Source organism: Dasypus novemcinctus, chromosome 8, assembly GCF_030445035.2.
Source record: "Dasypus novemcinctus isolate mDasNov1 chromosome 8, mDasNov1.1.hap2, whole genome shotgun sequence".
NCBI lineage: Eukaryota > Metazoa > Chordata > Mammalia > Cingulata > Dasypodidae > Dasypus > Dasypus novemcinctus.
This window is the reverse complement of record NC_080680.1, coordinates 111,903,916-111,926,105: the sequence shown is the minus strand read 5'-3', so window position 1 is coordinate 111,926,105 and position 22,190 is coordinate 111,903,916. Positions and strand designations below refer to the sequence as shown.

General features: G+C 41.9%; 1 protein-coding gene across 2 annotated transcripts in view; it reads right to left on the bottom strand.

The window, feature by feature from the left end:
- Window positions 1-22,190, bottom strand: part of CTNNAL1 (catenin alpha like 1) — an 82,788-nt gene that overhangs the window by 56,217 nt on the left and 4,381 nt on the right. For both annotated transcript variants that reach the window (XM_004476544.5, XM_023584101.3), the window contains exons 2-4: window positions 13,537-13,726; window positions 7,502-7,689; window positions 5,347-5,466 (exon numbers count right to left, since the gene is read on the bottom strand). In XM_004476544.5, the coding sequence (XP_004476601.2) occupies window positions 5,347-5,466; window positions 7,502-7,689; window positions 13,537-13,726 (498 nt within the window). The remainder of the gene's footprint in view (window positions 1-5,346; window positions 5,467-7,501; window positions 7,690-13,536; window positions 13,727-22,190) is intronic.

Here is a 22,190-nt window from a genome sequence, read left to right as displayed (position 1 = left end):
GAGCTGGTCCAAAGCATTTTGTAGACATTCAATCTCTTCTTGTGCAAACATGGACTCTTTAAGTTCTGCCTTTGGCATTTCATTTAAGATGATAGGTGAGTTACATTGTTCATTACTTTATCATTCATTCAAAATTACTGAGACCCTTGTAGGTACTAGACGCTATGCCAATCACTAAAAGGACAAGTGTGAATGTGATATATATGGATTTTTCAGTTCCAAGAAACAAATACTCCCTTGAGCACATCTGACCCATCTCTAGTGTATACTCTCTTTCTTTCGCTTTATAATAAACTCTATTAAAAAAAAACTAAGAAGTGAATATATATTTGTGTGTATGTATATTTGTATGTATGGAAAGCTTCAGAGGCAAACTTAGGAGGGAGAAACATGTGGCACTTGCTAAGGAGAAATGATAAAGTTTTTGTTTTGCTTTGTTTTTCCCTTGAAAAAGAAGATTCAGAATGTCTGGAGAATAAGCCAACCTTTTTCAAGCAATTAATACTGAAAGCACCAGTGAGGAAAAGCCACCCTACCACAACTGCTGAGGGCAAGAATGTTGTGCCTGGGAGGGGGACTGGACCCCGCGGGGACAGGGACTATGTCTCCTCTACCCTCTGTGGTCAGGAGCAATCTCAAGGGTGTTTATGTCATTTTTAAACTTGAGATGTAATCTGTAGAGTAAACATTTATCAGAGTGTATTGTTCATTCAACCACTTTCTCGAGTTGTGCTAGGGACATCTGTATATGAGCAACACTGGCGTATCAAGTATGATACAGTGTTCGAGGATGCTAGATGGGGCTAACATACAACCAGCTGATAGAGTCTCATGGGTAAAAGAATTGTCTGGACGCAGAGCTTAGCCCTGCCGGATATGATAGCTGTAAAATAATACTAATGGTACTAGCAATAATATTGAGTACTTCTTGCCCAACGACCTGCATTTGTTGAGTTACATTTTTAAAATATGGTACCTCTTCATCCAATGCGCACAAGTTTTTAAATGCTAGATCATAGCCTTATAAGAATGGAAAATGTAAAGGTTCTCTACATCAAATTACTAACTACAAACTAAATTAATGGTGAAAAGTTTTTCAGTTATCCCCAGAGGCAGAAGAGAATACTGTGGAAAGCTTAACTAAGGGATGGTGGCTTCAGATTCTATGAATGACACCAATCTTGTCCAAGTGATGAAGAAAATGTTTGATAAAAAGTTGTTATAGGGAAGTGGATTTGGCCCAACGGATAGGGCATCCACCTACCACATGGGAAATCCAAGATTCAAACCCAGTGCCTCCTGACCCATGTGGTGAGCTGGCCCACGCGCAGTGCTGATGCACGCAAGAAGTGCCGTGCCACACAGGGGTGCCCCCCGTGTAGGGGAGCCCCATGCACAAGGAGTGCACCCCATAAGGAGAGCCACCCAGTGTGAAAAAAGTACAGCCTGCCCAGGAATGGCACCACACACACAGAGAGCTGATGCAGCAAGATGATGCAACAAAAAAGAGACACAAATTCCAGGTGCCACTGATAAGAATACAGGCGGACACAGAAGAACACACAGAGAGGGAAGTGGACTTGGCCCAATGGATAGGGCATCTGCCTACCACATGGGAGATCCGTGGTTCAAACCCCAGGCCTCTTTGACCCATGTGGAGCTGGCCCATGCACAGTGCTGATGCGTGCAAGGAGTGCCATGCCACGCAGGGGTGTCCCCCGCTAGGGGAGCGTCACGCACAAGGAGTGCGTCCTGTAAGGAGAGCCGCCCAGCACGAAAGAAAGTGCAGCCTGCCCAAGAATGGCGCTGCACACACGGAGAGCTGACACAACAAGATGACGCAATAAAAAGAAACACATGGGAAACGGACTTTGGCCCAGTGGTTAGGGCGTCCGTCTACCATATGGGAGGTCCGCGGTTCAAACCCCGGGCCTCCTTGACCCGTGTGGAGCTGGCCATGCGCAGCGCTGATGCGCGCAAGGAGTGCTGTGCCACGCAAGGGTGTCCCCCGCGTGGGGGAGCCCCACGCGCAAGGAGTGCGCCCGTGAGGAAAGCCGCCCAGCGTGAAAAGAAAGAGCAGCCTGCTGAGGAATGGCGCCGCCCACACTTCCCGTGCCGCTGACGACAACAGAAGCGGACAAAGAAACAAGACGCAGCAAATAGACACCAAGAACAGACAACCAGGGGAGGGGGGGAAATTAAATAAATAAATAAATCTTTAAAAAAAAAAAAAAAAAAAAAAAAAAAGAAACACAGATTCTCGGTGCCGCTGATAAGGATAGAAGCGGTCACAGAAGAACACACAGTGAATGGACAGAGAGAGCACACACCTGGGGGGGTGGGGGGAGAAATTTTTTTAAAAAAAAAGAGGCTATTTCCAAGTAGGATCAGATTTACTATATTAAAACAGAACAAAACAAAGAGCAGATAACCGGGGCGGGGTGGTGGGGGACACGACAGGGGGCTGGGAGGGAAAGGGAAGAGAAATTTAAAAATTTTTTAAAAAGAGTAAAATGTTTTTTTAAAAAGCTGTTATAATCAGAGTGGACTTAATGATTTTCTATTCATGAACTATTGTGGTTAATAATCGAGAAAATGTGGCAATGATGTGGAAAAAGTGACCATGGTGGCTACTGGGTGCGGGGAATGGGAGGAAGAGAAGAGATGTGGAGGCATTCTCGGGACTTGGAGTTGTCCTGGGTGGTGCTCCAGGGACAATTGCCGGATGTTGTATGTCCTCCCATGGCCCACTGGATGGAACGTGGGAAAGTGTGGGCTATGGTGTGGAACACGGGACATGGGGTGCAGCGATGCCCGGAGATGTACTCGCCAGACGCAATGGATGTGACATGATGACGGGGGAGAGTGTTACTGTGGGGGGAGTGGTGGGGTGGGGGTGGTAGGGGCGAATGGGGACCTCATATATATTTTTTTAATGTAATATCTTTTAAAAAAATGAATAAATTGAGTAGAATTTGGAAAAAAAAAGTCAGATACATTACTAGAAGAAAAGCTAAAGGATGAAACATGGCACTATAACATAGCAAACTCTCTTGTGGACAATTAGTGTGGTTAAAAGTGTAAATATAAGAATGTTTTACTCTGAAACAGAAGAAATGTACATTAATGTTACAAGATGTTAATAATTGGGTGATAGTTGGGAAAAATACAAAGGAAGCAAACTATAGACTATAGGGAATAGTAATATATTAATGTTCTTCCATCAATGGTAAAAAAGTAATTTTGCTAAGTGAAAGAAACCAGTTACAAACTACTACATATTGCTTGACTCCATCTATACATAAATAAATTTATAGAGACAGAAATAAGTTAGCAGTTATATATGGCAGGAGAATGATAGAGAGATTGAGTGGTGAATACTAAGGGGTAGGGTATTTTTCTTTTTGGAGTAATGAAAATGCTCTAATACTGCTTGTAGTGATGAATGCACAATTCTATAATTATACCAAACGCCATGGATTGTACACTTTAGATAGATTGTATGGTTTTTTCAATAAAATTTATTTTAAAAATCAAAAAAAATTTTTTTTAAATAAAAGCTGTTATAGAAATAATCAAGGTAATAATTTTTATATGGCAGAAAGAGAGGAAGAAGAGGAAGATGAAGACAAACTGAAAGAGATGGAAGAGAAAGAAAACTATTTTATAAAGAAAGATGCTCACAGAACAGAAAATGAAACAATACGGTGCCAATAAGACAGTTCAGGTATTAGAGACCACTGCCATTATCCAGCCTGCCACTTTCCAAGCCAATACACATTTGCCAAATCCAGCTGCAACCAGGAAAGCTCCTTACCAAATCTAAAGGGATAGGCCTTCTCAAGAAATAATAACCCAGGGAAACAGACTTGGCCCAGCGGTTAGGGCGTCCATCTACCACATGGGAGGTCCGCGGTTCAAACCCCGGGCCTCCTTGACCCGTGTGGAGCTGGCCCATGAGCAGTGCTGATGCGTGCAAGGAGTGCCGTGCCACGCAGGGGTGTCCCTGCGTAGGGGAGTTCCACGCACAAGGAGTGCACCCCGTAAGGTGAGCTGCCCAGCGCAAAAGAAAATGCAGCCTGCCAAGGAATGGTGCCGCACACACAGAGAGCTGATGCAGCAAGACGACTCAATAAAAAGAAACACAAATTCCCATGCTGCTGACAACAACAGAAGAGGACAAAGAAACAAGATGCAGCAAACAGACACAGAGAAGAGACAACCGGGGTGGGGGGGGGGAGGGGGAGAAATAAATAAATAAATAAATCTTAAAAAAAAGAAAAGAAATAATAACCCAACAAGGAAAAGTCAATCCTGGATATAATCCGCTCTTTCAACTCCCTAAATTTAAGAGCTTATAGTCTGATTTGGGGAATAGATCCATGAAAAACTAATATTGTGGTGGAGTTTGAAAAGTTCAGGTTTTAGAATCAGACATAACTGAATTCAATTTCCAAGCAAGGTGGGAAAGTTAATTATCTTTTCAGGTTAAATTTCCTTAAGTATAAAATAGAAATAAACCTTCCTTAAGTAGTATAAGCAGTACTACCTTACAGGGATGTTTTGAGAATTCAGAGAGGTCATGGATATTAAATTCCTGGCACACAACAGACACACATAAACAATGTCTTTGGTTATTACTATTAACCTAATTGGTAAGAATAATAACAAAAATATATTAAAATACTGTAGGAATATATATGATGACTCAATTTATTTGCCTGAGACCTTGTAGAAAAGTCAAACAGAAAGCTTCATAATATAGGAAGTACTCAAGTTGGGCCTTGAAGGGTGAGTATGACCTTTCCCAATGTCTGGCAGGAACTTAAATTTAAGTGTTAAATGTACCCAAAAAAACCCCATAGAGTCCACTTTATCTCGGCTTATTTATGAAAGGCTTTCAAGGCTAAGGTTTTAGAGTTAATATGCAATTTCTTTAAACTTGCATGTTTTGTTGTTGTTGTTGGTGGTGTTGTTTGAGGTACCAGAGCCAGGGATTGAACCTGGAACCTACTCCATGGGAAGCCAGCTCAACCACTGAGCCACATCGGCTCCTCTGAGTTGGTTCTTTCGTTTGTCAGCTTGCTGCTTTTCATTTGTTTTTAGGAGGCCCTGGGGACCAAACCCAGGACCTCCCATGTAGGCAGCATGTGCTCAATTGCTTGAGCACATCCATTCCCCTGAACTTACACTTTTATTTTCTTCTGTTGTGGTAACATACACATATAACATATAATTTAGATTTAATATGCAAAGAAAGCAATCCAAATGATCCAAGGGATCATCCCTCACCAAAGTGAAAAGTCTGCATTTATCTGAGAATTTTAAAATATGGTAAATACATACATTTTGTCTATCTCCAGTTAGATGTGCAAACTCCACCATTTCATTTCCAAACTGACTGAATATTTGGACAAACTCTTGAAAGCTATTCACTTTCTCTAGTCTTTCCATAGTTGCAAGAACCTGAAAAAGAAAGAACATTATTTTGTTATAAAGATGACAAATGTGAGAGACTGAGATCATCAAGGCTGAATAAAGAAAGAAGCAAAGGGAAATTGTAAATTCTGGGGGAAAACTGAGAAGAAGAAGCCAGAGAAGCAGAAAAGGAGGGGCTCAGACAAGCAGAAGCAGATTCAAAGGTTAGAATCTTCTAGGGAATGATTCATTTTTTCTTTTTTGAGGATGGGGAGGCTTGGGCTTCTTTGAGAGTAAAAAGGAAAGAGAATAAAAGAAATGACTAAATATACAAAAGCAGAGATAATTTGTGTAGTTAGGTCTGGATAAAGTGGATAGGGCAGGAGTAAGGTAACCAAATCTTCAGAGAATTAGGAAGAGGAAGGCGATCACTGACAATAATGGAAGCTTTAAAGTTCAGTGAAACAGAATCAGAGGAACCCAGTTCTCAGCTGAGTGGAAGGAAGGTCATGTGCAGGGGGAGAAGTTAAAAGGAAGGTTTGGATCTTACAGAGCAAGAAAAGTTTGGATCAGCCAGGCATTGCCTGTGTTGAATAATGAATTGTCAAGAAGCTCAGGCAGTCAAGGGTGAAGAGAGAGCATGAATCTGTCACAGAGCCAACAGACTATGTGTTTTCTTGCATAAGAAATAAAGTAAATGAATGTGAAAAATATTTTCAAATACTTTTCTTTAAAATAACAGTGCTGGATTAGTTTTAGTCAGTCCAAGATAGGTAAAGAAAACACAGATATCCTGTGTTTACTTATTTTTAATGAGGATATGATAGATGTTTGGCATGTTAATCTGCCTGGCAGCTCAGGAAATCCAGGCAACCAACACAGAAAAGGCAGATCACCACCACTGCACGGAGCCTCCATCTTCCAAAGAGAGGACGGTACTGCTTGAGTTACGTGGGCACTTTTGTTTTCTTTAAACTTACACTTTTCTTTTGTTGCGGTAACATATATAACATAAAATTTGCCACTTTGACCATTTAACGAGTGCATAAGTCAGTGACATTAATTACATTTACAATGTTGTGCTACCATCATCACCTTCTATTACCAAAACTTTTCATCCCCCTCCAGGAAACAGAAACTCTGACCCGCTATGCAATAACTTCCCCTTTCCCCACCCTACCCCCCCAGTCCCTGGTCACCTCTAATCTAGTTTCTGTCTTTATGAATTTGCTTATTCTGAATACTTCATAAAAGTGACATCATATAGTCTTTGTCCTTATGTGTCTGGCTTCTTTTACCTGGCATGTTTTCAAGTTTCATCCACATTGTAGTATATATCAGACTTCATTCCTTGTTATGGCTGAGTAGTGAAACTTACCCTTTCTGATTCATTCAATACTTAGCAGGTAGTTTTCTCCTCAAACCTTCCCAGGACAATCCCTTCCCTAGCTGATTCCGCTCCTCCTTGCCTAGAAAATTACCCAGGGAAAGAAGTGACTATGTGCTGGGTTCCCAGATGTCCCAGGAGCACCACTCTTCTCTAAGAGATAGGAAGAGTTGTGGACTAGAAGAATTTAATTCCATTCTCTAGTTCTGTGATCATTCAATACTATTTAGGGACTCTGCATACAGAAATGTCATAGCTGTGGATAACCGTGAATATAGTTTTAGGTGGTTAATTTTTTTCTTAGGCTTATAAATTGTCACTCTGACTTTAAAAAAAACAAAAGGTACTGATGAATTTAGGATTTTATCAACCAGGTTTCTACTACATGCATTATAATGGTGCTCAGTCTTACTTCCTGAATTTTGTATGCATGAAAAGATTTTACCAATAAACCTCATCAAGTAGATGACGATTTTCTGAGAAGAAACATTCTCTGCACTCAAAAATTTAGGCACAGGACACATACCATTTAGGGATTACAGGTATAGGATGGAAACCACCTTTAGACTATGGGCAATTACAGTTATAAATAATTATAATAGGCAAGCATTGCCAAATTACCTTCACTTACCCTAAAAAACACTTTTTGAACAACCCTGGAAGACACATGTATAGAAATACCAGAAAGGAAAGTACCTTATTGCTCGAGGTTATTATCTGCTTAATGACCACTCGGTCCGCCAGCAAGAGCACCTTGGTCACTGAAGAAAGTAGTAGCCTTGCAGCCTTTACAACTCCTGTTTTGTCCGTAAAAATTGTGATCCGGACATCGGGCTCTGGATTATTCAAGTTGGTTACATCTGTAAGTGCCGCAATTGTCTCTCCTATCAAGAAAGGCCCGGGGTGGGTGGGTGGGGGAGTGAAATTGGAAATAAAACACAATTAAAATAAAATCCATACTACTAATCTTGAAGGCACAACAGGGAAAGCCTCGGCTTTGAAGTTTGCTTCAGTAAACAGTTTACCCCTGAGCAGAGAGGTTATATGAGGCTTTCTAATGACAAAATAATAACACATTCTTAAGAACTATGACAAATTTTTGTCTTCAGAATTTTGACAAAATGGTATCAGTTTGAAGAATATTATAACTTTTCTTTCCATCGATAAGCAAACTCTGCAGTCTAAAAAGCCTCCTGCTTTTCAAGATGGTAAGTGAAATCTCAGGAGCCAGAAACCAGAGACTCTGAAAACTAGAGCAATAAGAAGGCACGGAGGCTTTGGCTGTGGAAAACAGGACACTGCCCATCTTCACTTTTTCATGGACACTCAGGGAGAGAAGACAAGGCTTTGGCCCAAAAGGGCTACATCCTCAGTGAAAAGGGGGCCTGGAAAGAATCCATCCTTAGGCAAAGGGAAACAGTAAGGAAGCTTATCTGTAGGTCATGCTGGGCTCTGGATGGGGAGAGAAAACAAAGCAAAAGCCTCCCTCCTGAGAAGTCAAACCACAGGCCAGCCCTCACTTGGGAATTTATATTTCTTATGATGCCCGGGAAAAGCCATTCTACCAAATGAACTCCCAATCCTCTAGGAAAATTCTCTTCTTCACTTTTTATTTCTATTACAGCAACAATCCATCAATAAAACAACACCAATGTTTGTTCTCCTCAATATGAAACCAGGCTATATTTTCTTCAAAACCTCCTTACTGATTAATTTAATATGATTTTAAACAAAATAAACTTTTATTCTTCTGATAATGTTCAAGGTAATTTTTGGGTCCTAAATAAACCTGTGTGCATAATGGATTGGTTTTTCTCATGAAAGCCCTCTTGTCAATACCATTACATGCCTACCACAATGTACCAGCTCATAGGCTAAGGAACGTGAGTAAAAGTATTGTAATTTTAAGAGACAGACCACAGGGTGTGATATGATGAATGTCAAGATTTAGGAAGATTAGTCTGGTAAAAGAGCATACAAAAAGGATTGGAGAGGAGAGACTTAGAGCCACACTACCAAACAGGCAGCTCTTTCAAGTGTGGGTCCTTACAAGGACGTTAGTCATAGGAATATAAAGATGAGGAAAGGAAATTAAAAATTACTACTTGACTAGTGATAAGAAAGAAAGGAAGAGTAAAAAAAATTGGCTCCAAGGTTGTGAACCTGAGTCACTTTAAGAAAATCAGAAGGGCATGGGAAAGGAAGAAGATGATAAATTTAGTTTCAGATTGCAGGACTTTGAAACACCACAGGAATATCCAGGAGATAAGCAACTGAATTTATAATCCAGATCTGATTCTCTGTATAAGGCAATAGCTGAAGCTCTACTAAGAAATAAAGTCTGTGGTAGCCAGCCTCCAAGATGGTTCCCAACGATTCCTGCCGAGTAATGTTCACATCCTTGCATCGTCCCCTCCCACAATGTAGCAGGGTTGGTACTACAGAAGTGATGCTGTGGTATAAAAGATACTAAGACAGCCATCTTGGTTGTTCTCTCTTACTTTCTGAGGGAAGACAGGTGTCTTGTTGTAAGCAGTCCTCAGGAAGAGAGGTCAACATGGGGAGGAACCAAGGCTTCCAGTCAACAGGCAGCAATCATGTGAGCAGCTTGGAAGCAGATCCTAGAGCCCAGTCAAGCCTTCAGATGACTACAGACCCAGTAGGCAGCTTGACTGAAACCTCACAAAAGATCCTGAGTGTGAAACCACCCAATCAAGCCACCCCCTGATTCCTGAACCTTAGAAATTGTGTGAGATAATACATGTTTGTGGTTTTAAATTGCTAAGTTTGGGTTAATTTCTTACACAGCAATCAATAACTAATACAAAAATATATAGAGAAAAAAGAGCTTAGAACTAAATCTTAACACACATAGAAAGAAAGGAGGAAGAAGTAGTTTGAATTCTGTGGGCAAAAGCTGAAAGGATAAAACGTTTTCTTTGAACCTCTGAAAAACGTTACTTTTTCTGTAGTTCTCAATCACCAAAGATATTACAAACGAGCCAGCACATATGGCATTATTTAACTTTTCCTTTTTTTCAGACTAAACCCCCAGCATTTCACTCCTATGTATGTGGGATGGTAACATCGGTCAGCTCCTCCACCACCACCAAACACTTCCTTAACATTATAAGGTTCTTCATGGTGTAGAATGTTCAGAAATTTAGTCTCCTGAAAAAGTCACAAAGCTCTCCTACAGCTTCAAATGGTTGTTTTTAATCTGTTATACTATAACTAGCCAGCATTTTGTATTATTTGGAAAACCCAAAGTCAAACTTAAATATAGGGAAGCAGATTTGACTCAAAGGATAGAGCATCTGTCTACCACATGGGAGGTCCACAGTTCAAACCCCGGGCTTCCTTGACCCGTGTGGAGCTGGCCCATGCGCAGTGCTGATGTGCACAAGGAGTGCTGCGCCACGCAGGGGTGTCCCCTGCATAAGGGGAGCCCCATGCGCAAGGAGTACGCCCCATAAAGAGAGCTGCCCCACGTGAAAAAAGTGCAGCCTGCCCAGAAGTGGCGCCACACACATGGACAGCTAACACAGCAAGATGACGCAACAAAAAAAGACACAGATTCCCGGTGCCACTGACAAGAATACAAGTGGACACAGAACACACAGCGAATGGACAGAAAGAGCAGACAACTGGGGGAGGGGTGGGAAGGAGAGAGAAATAAATAAATAAATAAATAAATAAATCTTAAAAAAACTCAAATATAATTGTGCTCTCATATAAAATATAAAACTTGGCTAGGTATAAACTAAAAACACAATGCCATAATTCAATACAGGGAAAGAAAAAAATAACAATGACAGCCAATATTTATTGAGCACTATGTGCCAAATGCATGTGTGTATTATATCAAAACACCTCTATAAGCCCTATCATCTCCCTTTAATAGATGAGAAAACTGAGGTTTAAAAGTTAATAGTTTGCCCAGTGTCACAGTACTAGAAGTGGAAAAGCTGGGATTGAAACCCAAAGAGCCTGACTCTGAAGTCCTAGCTCTCAAACGAACGCTAAATTGTCCAGAGGAGAAAATGATTATTGTGGATTGTGTGGGCTAGAAACATTTCAGGAATGAGTCGAGCTAAGTCTTAAATGTGCACATGTTAAGAAAAAAACTAGGGCTTCCACATCATACAACTCCCTGGGGGACCACCCTTAGGCTCTTCTATGAATTGCTACAGGTGGTGGCACTCAAGAAAGGAAAGCGAGGAGAGAGGATGTGTGGAACCCATGACATTGATGGTCTCCGTGAGACTGTGTCTCTGGACTTACAGCACTGTGCAGAGTACTTTGGTCTACTGGAGCTTGGGTTAGTGTATCACACTGAGCACAGTGACATACTACAAAGCCAATAGGTGAGTAGGGCTCAGATTGCTCTTTCATTTAAAAAAAATATATATAGGATTTAGTGTTCTGATATGAATATGGTAGGCATTTTTTTTCTTCATTTGCCTTATTAACAGGGAGACCTTGGTCATGTCATTTAACCACTCTGTGCTCACTGATTTATCTTTCTGAACACTGAAGAAACAAGTGGGGGAAGAAAATACACCAAAAAAAACCTACTCTTAGTTCGAATCAAGGGTTGTAAGAAATACTAATATGAAGAAATCTCCACATTTTCTGTTGAATTGTCCATTACATTATGTAATATCTGTTGTATAAGTACCCATACAATAATTTAGTTCCAGGAAAAAAGACTCTCTCTCCTCTTGACAAGCTGGTTGGTTTCCTTTCAACAAACAATGAGAATTATATAAGCCTTGCTTCCCACATTTTTGTCTTGGCTGCCAGGAGGTACAAAGATAACTTTCATGCTTAATTACCGAGTTGGCCGAAGTTTCTAGCATACTTATTTTCACCTCCTATTTTAACAGCTTTATTGTATATGTCTCTTTAATTGTAAGCTATTTCAAGTCCATTTTAAAAGCATTCAAAGTATAAAATACAAATAGAATAAGAACACCCTCCTGCCCCAAGCATAAAAACCTAATCCCTGTCCCAGTGAAGAGCTAGAAATCCAGGAGTCCACTTAGAGCCCTCCTTCCTTTAATCGATAACCAAGCCCTATCTAGTCAACCACGTTAAGGAGTATTCTTGCACTCTTCCTGTTCTTTATATCCCTGTTGACACTTTCTCAGTTTAGCCTGGATTATTGTAAAAGCTTCCATATTTATCTACCTGCCTTTAGTCTCAACCCTCTTTCAATCAACTCTATTTGTTTCCTCTGCACTGCCAGAAAGATGTCTAACACAAAACCTTGTTTTTCATCTGGCTCAAAATTCCTCAATGACCTTCTATCACCGATAGAATAACACCTGGCGTCATCTGTGTAACAAGCAGAGCCATGCTTGCTCTAGTTGGCCCCCCCATACTGACTGAGCTTATCTCCCCACTCCCTTCTACCCTAGAATGGCCCTCCAAAAACACCTGCTCCTCCTTCAGGGTTGCCCATCTTAATAAACGGCACCAGTGTTTACCCAGCTGTTCACACCTCTAACCTTGGAGTTACACATGACTCTTTTTTCAGTCACGCCCACATCCAACCCAGCTGCAAATCCTATCAGCTCAACTTTCACAATATATCCAAATACAACCAATTCTCAAGTCCTCAAATACTATCACCTGTTCTAAGTCACCATCCTCTATCGCTTGGACCACTGCAACAGCCTCCTAACTTGTCTCTCCGGTTTTACCCTCATTCCCACAATTCTCCATACAGGAGCTATCAGTGATCTTTTTCAAAAATATAAATGACATTATGTCACTCCCCTGCACAAACCTTCCACTAGCCCCACTTTTGCACTTAGGATACAGTCTAAAGTTCCTATCATTGCCTAGTAGGCCACACCTCTTGTTGCTACTCTCCTTGCCAGGAAGGCCCTTTCCCCAGGCAGTCACACAGCTAGGGCCCTGGTTCACTGCAGTCTCTGCTCCACTGTTACATCCTTACAGGGTCTTCCCGACCCTCTACCTCAGCAGTTCTCAACTGGGAGCGATTCTGACCCCCAAAGGGCATTAGGCGACGTGTTGGAAACATTTTTGGTCATCACAGTGGGGATGAGGAGGATCTACTGGCATCTAGTAGGCAGAGTCCAGGGATGCACTGAACATCCTCCAGTGCACGGGACACTCTCTCACAACAGAGAATCGCCGTACCCGAAACACCAGCAGTGTCGAAGCTGAGAAGCCCTGCCCTGTACACAGCACCTCCACTGCTCTCCTAACCCGTACCCTGCTTCACACTTCTCTTCATAACTATCACCATCTGTCATTTTATATTGATTCATTTGTTATGGTCTGTCTCCCTCACTATATGCAAGGTTCATGAGGGCAGAGACTTTTGACTCACTTGTACACAGCTCTATACCCAAAAGTAAATATTTAATGAAAGAATAACGGGGTAAATTATGCTTCAACAAAGCAGAGCTCGTTGTAATCCCTCAAAACACCCCAGGTTCTCTCAGGCTTCTGTGCGACCAGCTGTAGTGAATTGTGGCAAAGTTACTATGATTTGCCTGTTCTGGAGTGATTGACATGTACTAATTTTAATTTTTTTTTTTTTTTGAGGTACCAGGGACCTTGTATGTGGAAAAAGGGATCTGTAATCAGAGAACTAAACATAGTATATACATCTTTACTCAAAATAAAACAATTTGTCATCAAATCCACAGCAATTAAATTGGTATAAATAGCCTTCAAAATCAATATCCATGTACCTGCTTGCTTTGCTTCAATGCAGGCAGTATTTATTTCTTCTTTCAAATCCCAGTTTTCATTGGCTATAGCTTCCCCTACTTTAACAAATCTTCCAACAGCCAAGTTGACAGCTTGTCCTACACGCTGAATTGCTTGCAGAGTTTTATCAGACTTTTTGGTATTATCTTTATGATTAATAAGCGTGGTGATCTAAAAGTAAAAGATAAAAACAATTTGCTTAAATTTGATCCTTAACACTAAAATTAAGAAAACAAAACAAGGGAAGCAGACTTGGCCCAGTGGTTAGGGCGTCCGTCTACCACATGGGAGGTCCACGGTTCAAACCCCGGGCCTCCTTGACCCATGTGGAGCTGGCCCATGCGCAGTGCTGATGCGTGCCAGGAATGCCGTGCCACGCAGGGGTGTCCCCCATGTAGGGGAGCCCCACGCGCAGGAAGTGCACCCTGTAAGGAGAGCCACCCAGCACGAAAGAAAGTGCAGCCTGCCCAGGAATGGCGCCACACACACACAGAGCTGACACAACAAGATGACACAACAAAAAGAAACACAGATTCCCGGTGCCACTGATAAGGATAGAAGCGGTCACAGAAGAACACACAGTGAATGGATACAGAGAGCAGACAACTGGGGGAGGGAAGGAGAGAGAAATTTAAAAAAAAAAAAAAGTAAATCTTTAAAAAAACAAAACAAAACAAAAAACCTGTATCGCCAACACCCATCCCAAAAAAGAGGATCTACAACTGCAGGCAAGACGGTTCCAGCTATCTGCCCCATGGGATCTAAACCCTCTCTTGATTGGAAACAGAGTGGGTATCACCATCCCCAAGCTCTCAAGATGGAGGACATGAGGGGGGGATGCAACCATGGACTAAAGTAGACTTATTATTATTCTAGTAATGGAAGAACCTGTAATATTGATATAACGACAGTGGTCACCAGAGGTTCTGAAAGGAAGGAAAGGGAAGAATGGGTATAACAGGGGGCATTTTTGGGATATTGAAATTATCCTGCATGACATTGCAAATGACAGATACAGGTCATTATACTTTTTGTCAAAATCTATAAAATTGTGCAGTGCAAAATGTAAACTTAATGTGAATTGTAGGCCATGGTTGGTAGCAATGCTTCAATATGTGTTCATCAATTGCAGGAAATGTACTACACTAATGAAAGATGTTGTTAATGGGGGAGAATGTGGGAGGGGGAGAGATAGGTTATATGGGAATCCCCTATATTTTTATATAACAATTATGTAATCTAAAGTTTACTTAAAATTTTTAAAATACTAAAAAAAAAAAACCTATTTCACAAAGGCCAACGAAATTAAGCATGGCATACTGGATTAACCTAACAGACTAAACTGATAATTTTAGATCTTTTTTCCTACTCCTTCCCCTCCCCCTCCCCCACCCTGCTGTTTTTGCTGAGTCTATTTGCTGTGTGATCTTCTGTATCTATTTCTCTTTTTGTCTTCTCTTCTCATCTTTCTCCTCTAGGATTCACTGGGATTTGATCCTGGGGACCTCTGATGTGGAGAGAGGTTCCCTGTCAATTGTGCCACCTCAGTTCCTGGTTTCTGCTGGACTTCAACTTGACTTTCCCCTTTGTCTCTCTTTTGTTGCATCATCATCCTGCTACACGACTCACTTGTTTGAGCACTGGCTCGCCATGCAGGCACTGGCTCACCATGCAGGCACTGGCTCGCCACGCAGGCACTGGCTCACCAAACGGGCGCTCGGCTCACCACGCAGGAATGCCTTCTCTTCTTCTTTTTCACCAGGCAGCTCAAGGGATCGAACCTGGGTACTCCCATATGGTAGCCAGAGGCCTTATCACTTGAGCCACATCCACTTCCCAGTTTTAGATATTTTAACCCAGAGGCTACCAGCAAAGTACCCTGCATCATTCCTTAGGACAATTTTCCATTAATTAAAATTCTAAGTCACCTGAGGGTAGTTAACTGGGGTTATATAGTTCTAGAGCCCCTCCATATATTTAACAAATCTTAGGGGAAAGGTTGGAAGAAGATGGATCATTACTTTCAAAGAAACCATAGTAAACCAAAGCACTTCAGGTCTAGCTTCTTCTACTATGACAAATTTCAAGTATTTTGCATCAGCACTCCTTTGGCTGACTAAAACAACACGTATAATGAATATAACAGTTGAAATCATTTATAAAGTTATATTAACAAAGACCAGAATAAAGAACTAAGAGAAGAGGAACATAATTACTATTTAGTGAGAAACCAATGTATGCCATACCACTTTATATGGTATGGCATTAAGGTTTAGAATCAGGAAGGCTTGGGTTTGAGTCTTGATTCTGCCATTATTAAGTGGCCTCGGGAAATCTACTTAATCACTCTAAATTTCCTCACCAATAAAATTGTTGTTCAACAAATTTCAACCATCTCCTGCACCCCAGGTCTGGGAGGTGCATCAATGAGCAAGACTGACATAATCTTCTCCCCATGGGTTTACGGTCTAGTACGACAATAAGAATTCAATCATCGAAATATATTTATTGATCATCTACCAAGTGCCAACTAAAATTTGAGGTGTGGCAGTTTGAATTCCAAAATGAGATATTGATTATGTTTGTAAACTGATCTGTTCCTCTGAGTTTGATACCCTTTGACTGATTTAAATTCAAAGGCTTTATGTTTACTTGATTAAGTCAATGTTAGAGCTTTGATTCAACCACATCATTAGGGCGTGCTGGGTTGAGTCCCCGTGCGCTTAGCGGGCTACATAAACAGACACACACAGATGTAGACACAGAGAAGGAGAGACAACTCCATAGACATGGCAGAGGCCCCGGGAAGAGAGATGAGCCATTTGCCTGACAGTTTACAGATGACTTGTGAAGAGAAAAGAGCAGCTGAGCCCAGAAAGAAACAAGCCCCAGAAGAGAGATGAGCCTTATGCCAGCCTACAGCTGAGATCAGAAGTAGATGGGACCACGGATCCTGAAGAAGGAGGAAGGCTGAACCCTTGCAGATGTCACCTGCTATCTTGCTTCAACATGTGGCAACAGTTTGGTAAGGAAATAACCTTGATTTGGGCTTTTTAAGGCCTTGTAGCTGTAAGCTTTTACCCCTTTGGCTATACTAGGCAACGATGAAACAGCAATGAACAAGAAAGAAAACACCCACAATCACATAGAGCTCACAATAGTCACATAAATAGGTAAAAAAAAAAAAAAAAATTTAATGTAAATATTATGCAAAATATTAAAATAGGATAATGTGATAGAAAGTATCTGTAGCTACCTGAGATTGGTTGATCTTCATTCTATGAGGAAGTGACATTTAAGCTGAGACCTAAATGATATCGCATAGCCAGGTAGGCAAACATCAGAGGATAAAGCATTCTAGAGAGAGGAAGCCCGAGCCCGTTGGTAAAAGGGCCCTCAGAAATGAGCCTGCCCTGCTCAAGGAAATGAGGTAAGCCAGAGTGGTTACAGCACAGTGCATAAGAAGGCAAGTACAAAGCTAATCCCCTAGAGATGGGCAGGGACCAGGCATGAATGGCTGTGAATTAAAGAGCTTGTGCTTTATTCTAAGTGTGACAGGGAGTCACAGAAGGACTTAAGCATCCCTAGAGTGGTTTTAAAGTATGTCCACAAATTTTCTGATACTCCTCCATTCAAGAGATAGAGTCTCATTTTGCTCCCTTTGAGTGTAGACTGGACTTATAATCAAATATTAGAAAGTGGAAGTAGCAGGGCAGGTCATAAAAGACATATCAGGGTTTCCCTCCTGCTCTCTCGGATCACTCGCTCTGGGGAAGTCAGCTGCCATGTTGGTCACAAAGACACTGGCCAACCAGACTGAAAGGTGCACGCACAGGAGGGGACTGAGGCTTTTGGCCAACAACTAGCAAGGCTCAGAGGTCTCCTGCCAACACACAGACCCAGAACCACCCAAGGAAGCTGCTTTCAAATTCCTGACCCACAGAAACTGAGAGAGAATAAATGTCTATTGCTTTTAAACCACTACCTTTGGAGTAAAAAACAAACAAACAAAAAACCCTAATGCAACCTCAAATTTATGTTTAAAAAAGAACACTTTAGCTTTTGTAGATTGCTAGAGTGGCAAAAGTAGAAGCAGAGATGAATTAAGAAGCTGTTGCAGTAGTTGAGGCAAAGGATGATGTTGGCTTGAAATAGGGTGGCAATAGTCAAGGTGGAGGAAAACGGCCAAATTAGAGAATGTCCTGAATAGGACTTGCTTGTTGGATTGAATAAGTACTGTCGAAATAACACCTAAACTTGTGGCATGAGAAACAGGTTGGACTGGGATCACCCTAACAACTCTGGTGGCCAGCATGGCTAAAAGTTTTATACATAAATAACCGAATTTAATCCTCACAAGAATCTTAGAAAGTAGGCACTATTTTATTCCTTTTACACAGATGAGGAAATTGATGTAAAAGATGCTTACTTAAGGTCACAAAACTATTAAGTAGTAGAGTCAGGATTCAGAGTCAAATGATTTTACTCCAGAAGCCATTCTCTTAAACACTACACCCTATAAGGCCTCACAACAACCCAGGGAAATGGGCACTAGCATCACTCCATTTTACAGATGAAGAAAATGGACACCAAGGAGTGTAAGTAAATTGCCCTAACCCATACATTTAATTAGTAGGAGAGTTAGGATTTAAATCCAGATATTCTGACTCTAGAGTCTTATATTTAACCCCTTAACCATACTGCTTGCCCTGCCGCATAATATTGATAAGAGAATTAAATGAAATCATGCAAGTAGTCTGTTTAACATGATACCTAGTTTGTGCTAAGGACACAATGGTGTATTAGAATCAGTTCTGGGGAAGTGGACTTGGCCCAGTGGATAGGGCGTCCGCCTATCACATGGAAGGTCCACGGTTCAAACTTCGGGCCTCCTTGACCCGTGTGGAGCTGGGCCACGCACAGTGCTGATGCGTGCAAGGAGTGGCGTGCCACGCAGGGGTGTCCCCCACTTAGGGGAGCCCCACGCGCAAGGAGTGCACCCCATAAATGCACCCAATGCGAAAGAAAGTACAGCCTGCCCAAGAATGACGCCACACATGTGGAGAGCTGATACAACAAGATGACGCAACAAAAAGAAACACAGATACCTGGTGCTGCTGATAAGGATAGAAGCGGTCACAGAAGAACACACAGCGAATGTACAGAAAGCAGACAACTGGAGGGGGGGGAAGGGGAGAGAAAAAAAAAAAAAAGAATCAGCTCTGATTGAATCCTTAGGTATTATTAAAGATGAGAAAACTAGGCTGAGAGATTAGTGGCCTACTTCAGAATTTGAACTCGGCTGTCTCTAACACCAAACCCACCCATACTGTTTTCTTTACTGGAGATTTTCAATCTGAATTTTTTTTTCTCCAATGGGGAGCAGAACCCTTCCTTCAAAAAAAGAAAAGTTTACCTAAAAGTCCATTATATAATCAGGTCAGAAAAGATACCAGGGTTGAATGTGGAGGGTGACTCTGGATCAAGTTGTTGGGAAGCAGAGGACCAAATCCTATTAGGACCATCTCCATCCTTCCCCACATCTGACAGACCCTAAGGAGCTCTAAAGACCACATGGAGATCAGGGGCCTTAATCACCACAGACTGTTCCAAGCTGCCCCCTTGGAAGAGACTCTAGAATAAAAGAAGTTTTTAAGTCACATTTATTAAATTCTTTATTTATATAAAGCTTTCAAATTTGCATTATAAACAAAAGATATTGCAATTAGGCTAAAATAGCAACTATTTTTCAGCTCCCAAACATACCCATTTTGCTTTCACAAGTATCCTGCCCAGTGTGAAATTAGGCATGGCTGTCCTCCTCTTGCTCAAAGCAGTCTGGAAAATGTTCAGTCCAAATGCAGCTATGCCTTTAAAATGGACACTTAGAGGTAAGTCCATTCATAAAATTCCTTATTAAAAGATCTAACGGTGTCTTAAATTATTTTTATACTTTTTCAAAGGGAGGGCCAAAAGTTATATATGTTGATTATTAAAAAAAGAAAAAGAAAAAAAGATGAGCAATATAGGATAGCCAAAAGAAACAAAATCAAAAGAAATAAAAATCACCCATCATCCCACTACCCCACTAACATCTTGGCATAATTCTTTCCAGTCTTGTTTTATATATATATTTACTTAGACACACGGCTTCACAAAATTGAAACCAAACTTCAATTTCTTTACCACACAAAAAAAGATGACAAAAATGAAACTAGGTAACATTTATTGAGCACAACAGTACCAGGCCCTATTCTTTGTGTTTCACAAGCATTATTTCACTTAGTGCTTACATCTCTATGAAACAGATGGACGATTATTAGTCTCACTTTTCAGATAACCTGACATTTAAATAGATTCTAATTTGCCCGAGGTCCCAAAGCCAGGAAGTTGCCTAAACTCTCGATCACTGCATCGCCTCCCTTTTCTCTAGGATTAGGTCAAAGGATCACAGGAGAGACTGCCGGTGCAAGTGCTCTGTGAATTATAACATGCCAAATAAAACTTTAGTTGTTATCGTGCAAAAATAGGAGGCAAATTGAAGGAGCAGATGTAGTTCAGTGGTTGAGAGCCTGCTCCCCATGTACAACCTCCTAAAAAAAAGAAAGAAAAAATAGGAGGCATACTCAATCAGGAGCCACAGCCTGGAGTTGCCCTGACATTGGAGTCTGGAAATTGCCTGAATGCATTGTAAACAAGGGCAGAGAAAGCATCCCATAGGGATGAAAGAGGAGCTAATGTGCTGAAGAACTCTCCTGTAGGGAAGTGTATTTGACCCAATGGATAGGGCCTCCGCCTACCACGTGGGAGGTCCAAGGTTCAAACCCAGGGCCTCCTGACCCATGTGATGAGCTGGCCCACGCGCAGTGCTGATGCGCACAAGGAGTGCCCTGCCACGCAGGGGTGTCCCTCCTGCAGGGGAGTCCCATGGGCAAGGGGTGTGCACCATAAGGAGAGCTGCCCAGCGCGAAAAAAGTGCAGCCTGCCCAGGAATGGTGCCGCATACACAGAGAGGTGACCCAGCAAGATGACGCAACAAAAAGAAACATAGATTCTGGGTGCTGCTGACAAGAATACAAGCGGACACAGAAAAACACACAGTGAATGGACACAGAGAGCAGACAACGGGGGGGCAGGAAAGGGGAGATAAATAAATTTTTAAAATTAATTAAATCTTTAAAAAAATTAGAATTGTGCTGTGGAATCAAAGAACTAGGGCTTACTTGATAGCTTCTAACAAGAGTGTCAAGAACTACGTACCACTAACAAAGCCTATCCCAGCAGTTGAGAAGGTGGACTCTGCCATAAGACTGCCTCAGTTGGAATTCCAGCTCTGCCAGTTAGCTAACCTGTGACCCAGTGTTCCCATCTGTAGAAACAGGGATAGTACCCATCTCACAAGGTTACCATGGGAAGTAAATAAATTAGTAAATGCAAAGTACTTAGAATAGTATCTGATACATAGTAATTGTTAGACAGTAATCTCATTAGATTTCTAGAATCTGATCTTTCCTTGTGGTTGTGATACTAGTTTCTAGAATAAGAGAAAATCCTCAGGAAGTGGACATGGCTCAACTGGTAGAGCGTCCACCTACCATATGGGAGGGTCCAGGGTTCGAGACCCAGAGCCTCCTGACCTGTGTGGTGAGCTGGCCCACATGCAGACCTGCCGCACGCAAGGAGTGCCCTGCCATGCAGGAGTGCCCCCGTGTGGGGGTGGCCCACGCACAAGGATTGTGCCGGGCAAGAGAGCCGTCCCGCCCGAAAAAAGCACAGCTGCCCAGGAGTGGCAGGGCACACACTGAGAGCTGACGCCATTTCCCGGTGCCACCGAGGGTGCAAGCGAAAACAGAACACACAGCGAATGGACACAGAGAGCAGACAACGGGGGGGAGGGGAGAGAAATAAATAAATAATAAATCCTAAAAAAAAAAAAAAAAGAAAAGGAGAAAATCCTTAAGTGAAAAGCATTTTCTCAGTTTATTCACTTATTTTGTGAGGAGGAAATAAGTGAAGGAGACTAGGAAAAAAAGGTGGTGAGAACCTAGAAAAAAGGAGCAAGGCTTAATTCCCTGGGATATGAAAAGTAAAATTATCAGCCTGGGATAAAGAGGTTAATCTCCAGGGCTTAATGCATCTGGACATTCTTTAAAAATCAGCTACTCCAATGCATCTGGACATTCTTTAAAAATCAGCTACTCCTCTACAGGCGATGAGATGGAAGAAAGCATATCAAATCACAGGTGTGCTTTCGAGGGGGCAGAAAGGGGGCACGGCACTGTCTGCATTTTATGTTTCATCTTTGTACTTAAAAGCACACACTCGGCCAAGAGCAGAGGGGGTCCCGAATCTGCGCTACTCATCCCCAACCTCCTGAAACAAGGGTCCTGAAGAGCTCCCGGGGCAGCGCAGAGGGGAGTGGGACGACAGGGTAGGCTCCCGTGGACATTTAAAGGGTCTGGGCAATGGCAAACGAAGGAAATCTATCAGAGACAGGAAAAGACTAACGAGCTGTGGAATAATATTCCACCCTGGGTGGAGCTGCACAGCAGATATGCCTCTTCCCTTCCTGGATAAGGCATTGTAAGACTGGAGGTGGGGGCTTTGACAGGAAGGATGAAGTGATTATTAAAGG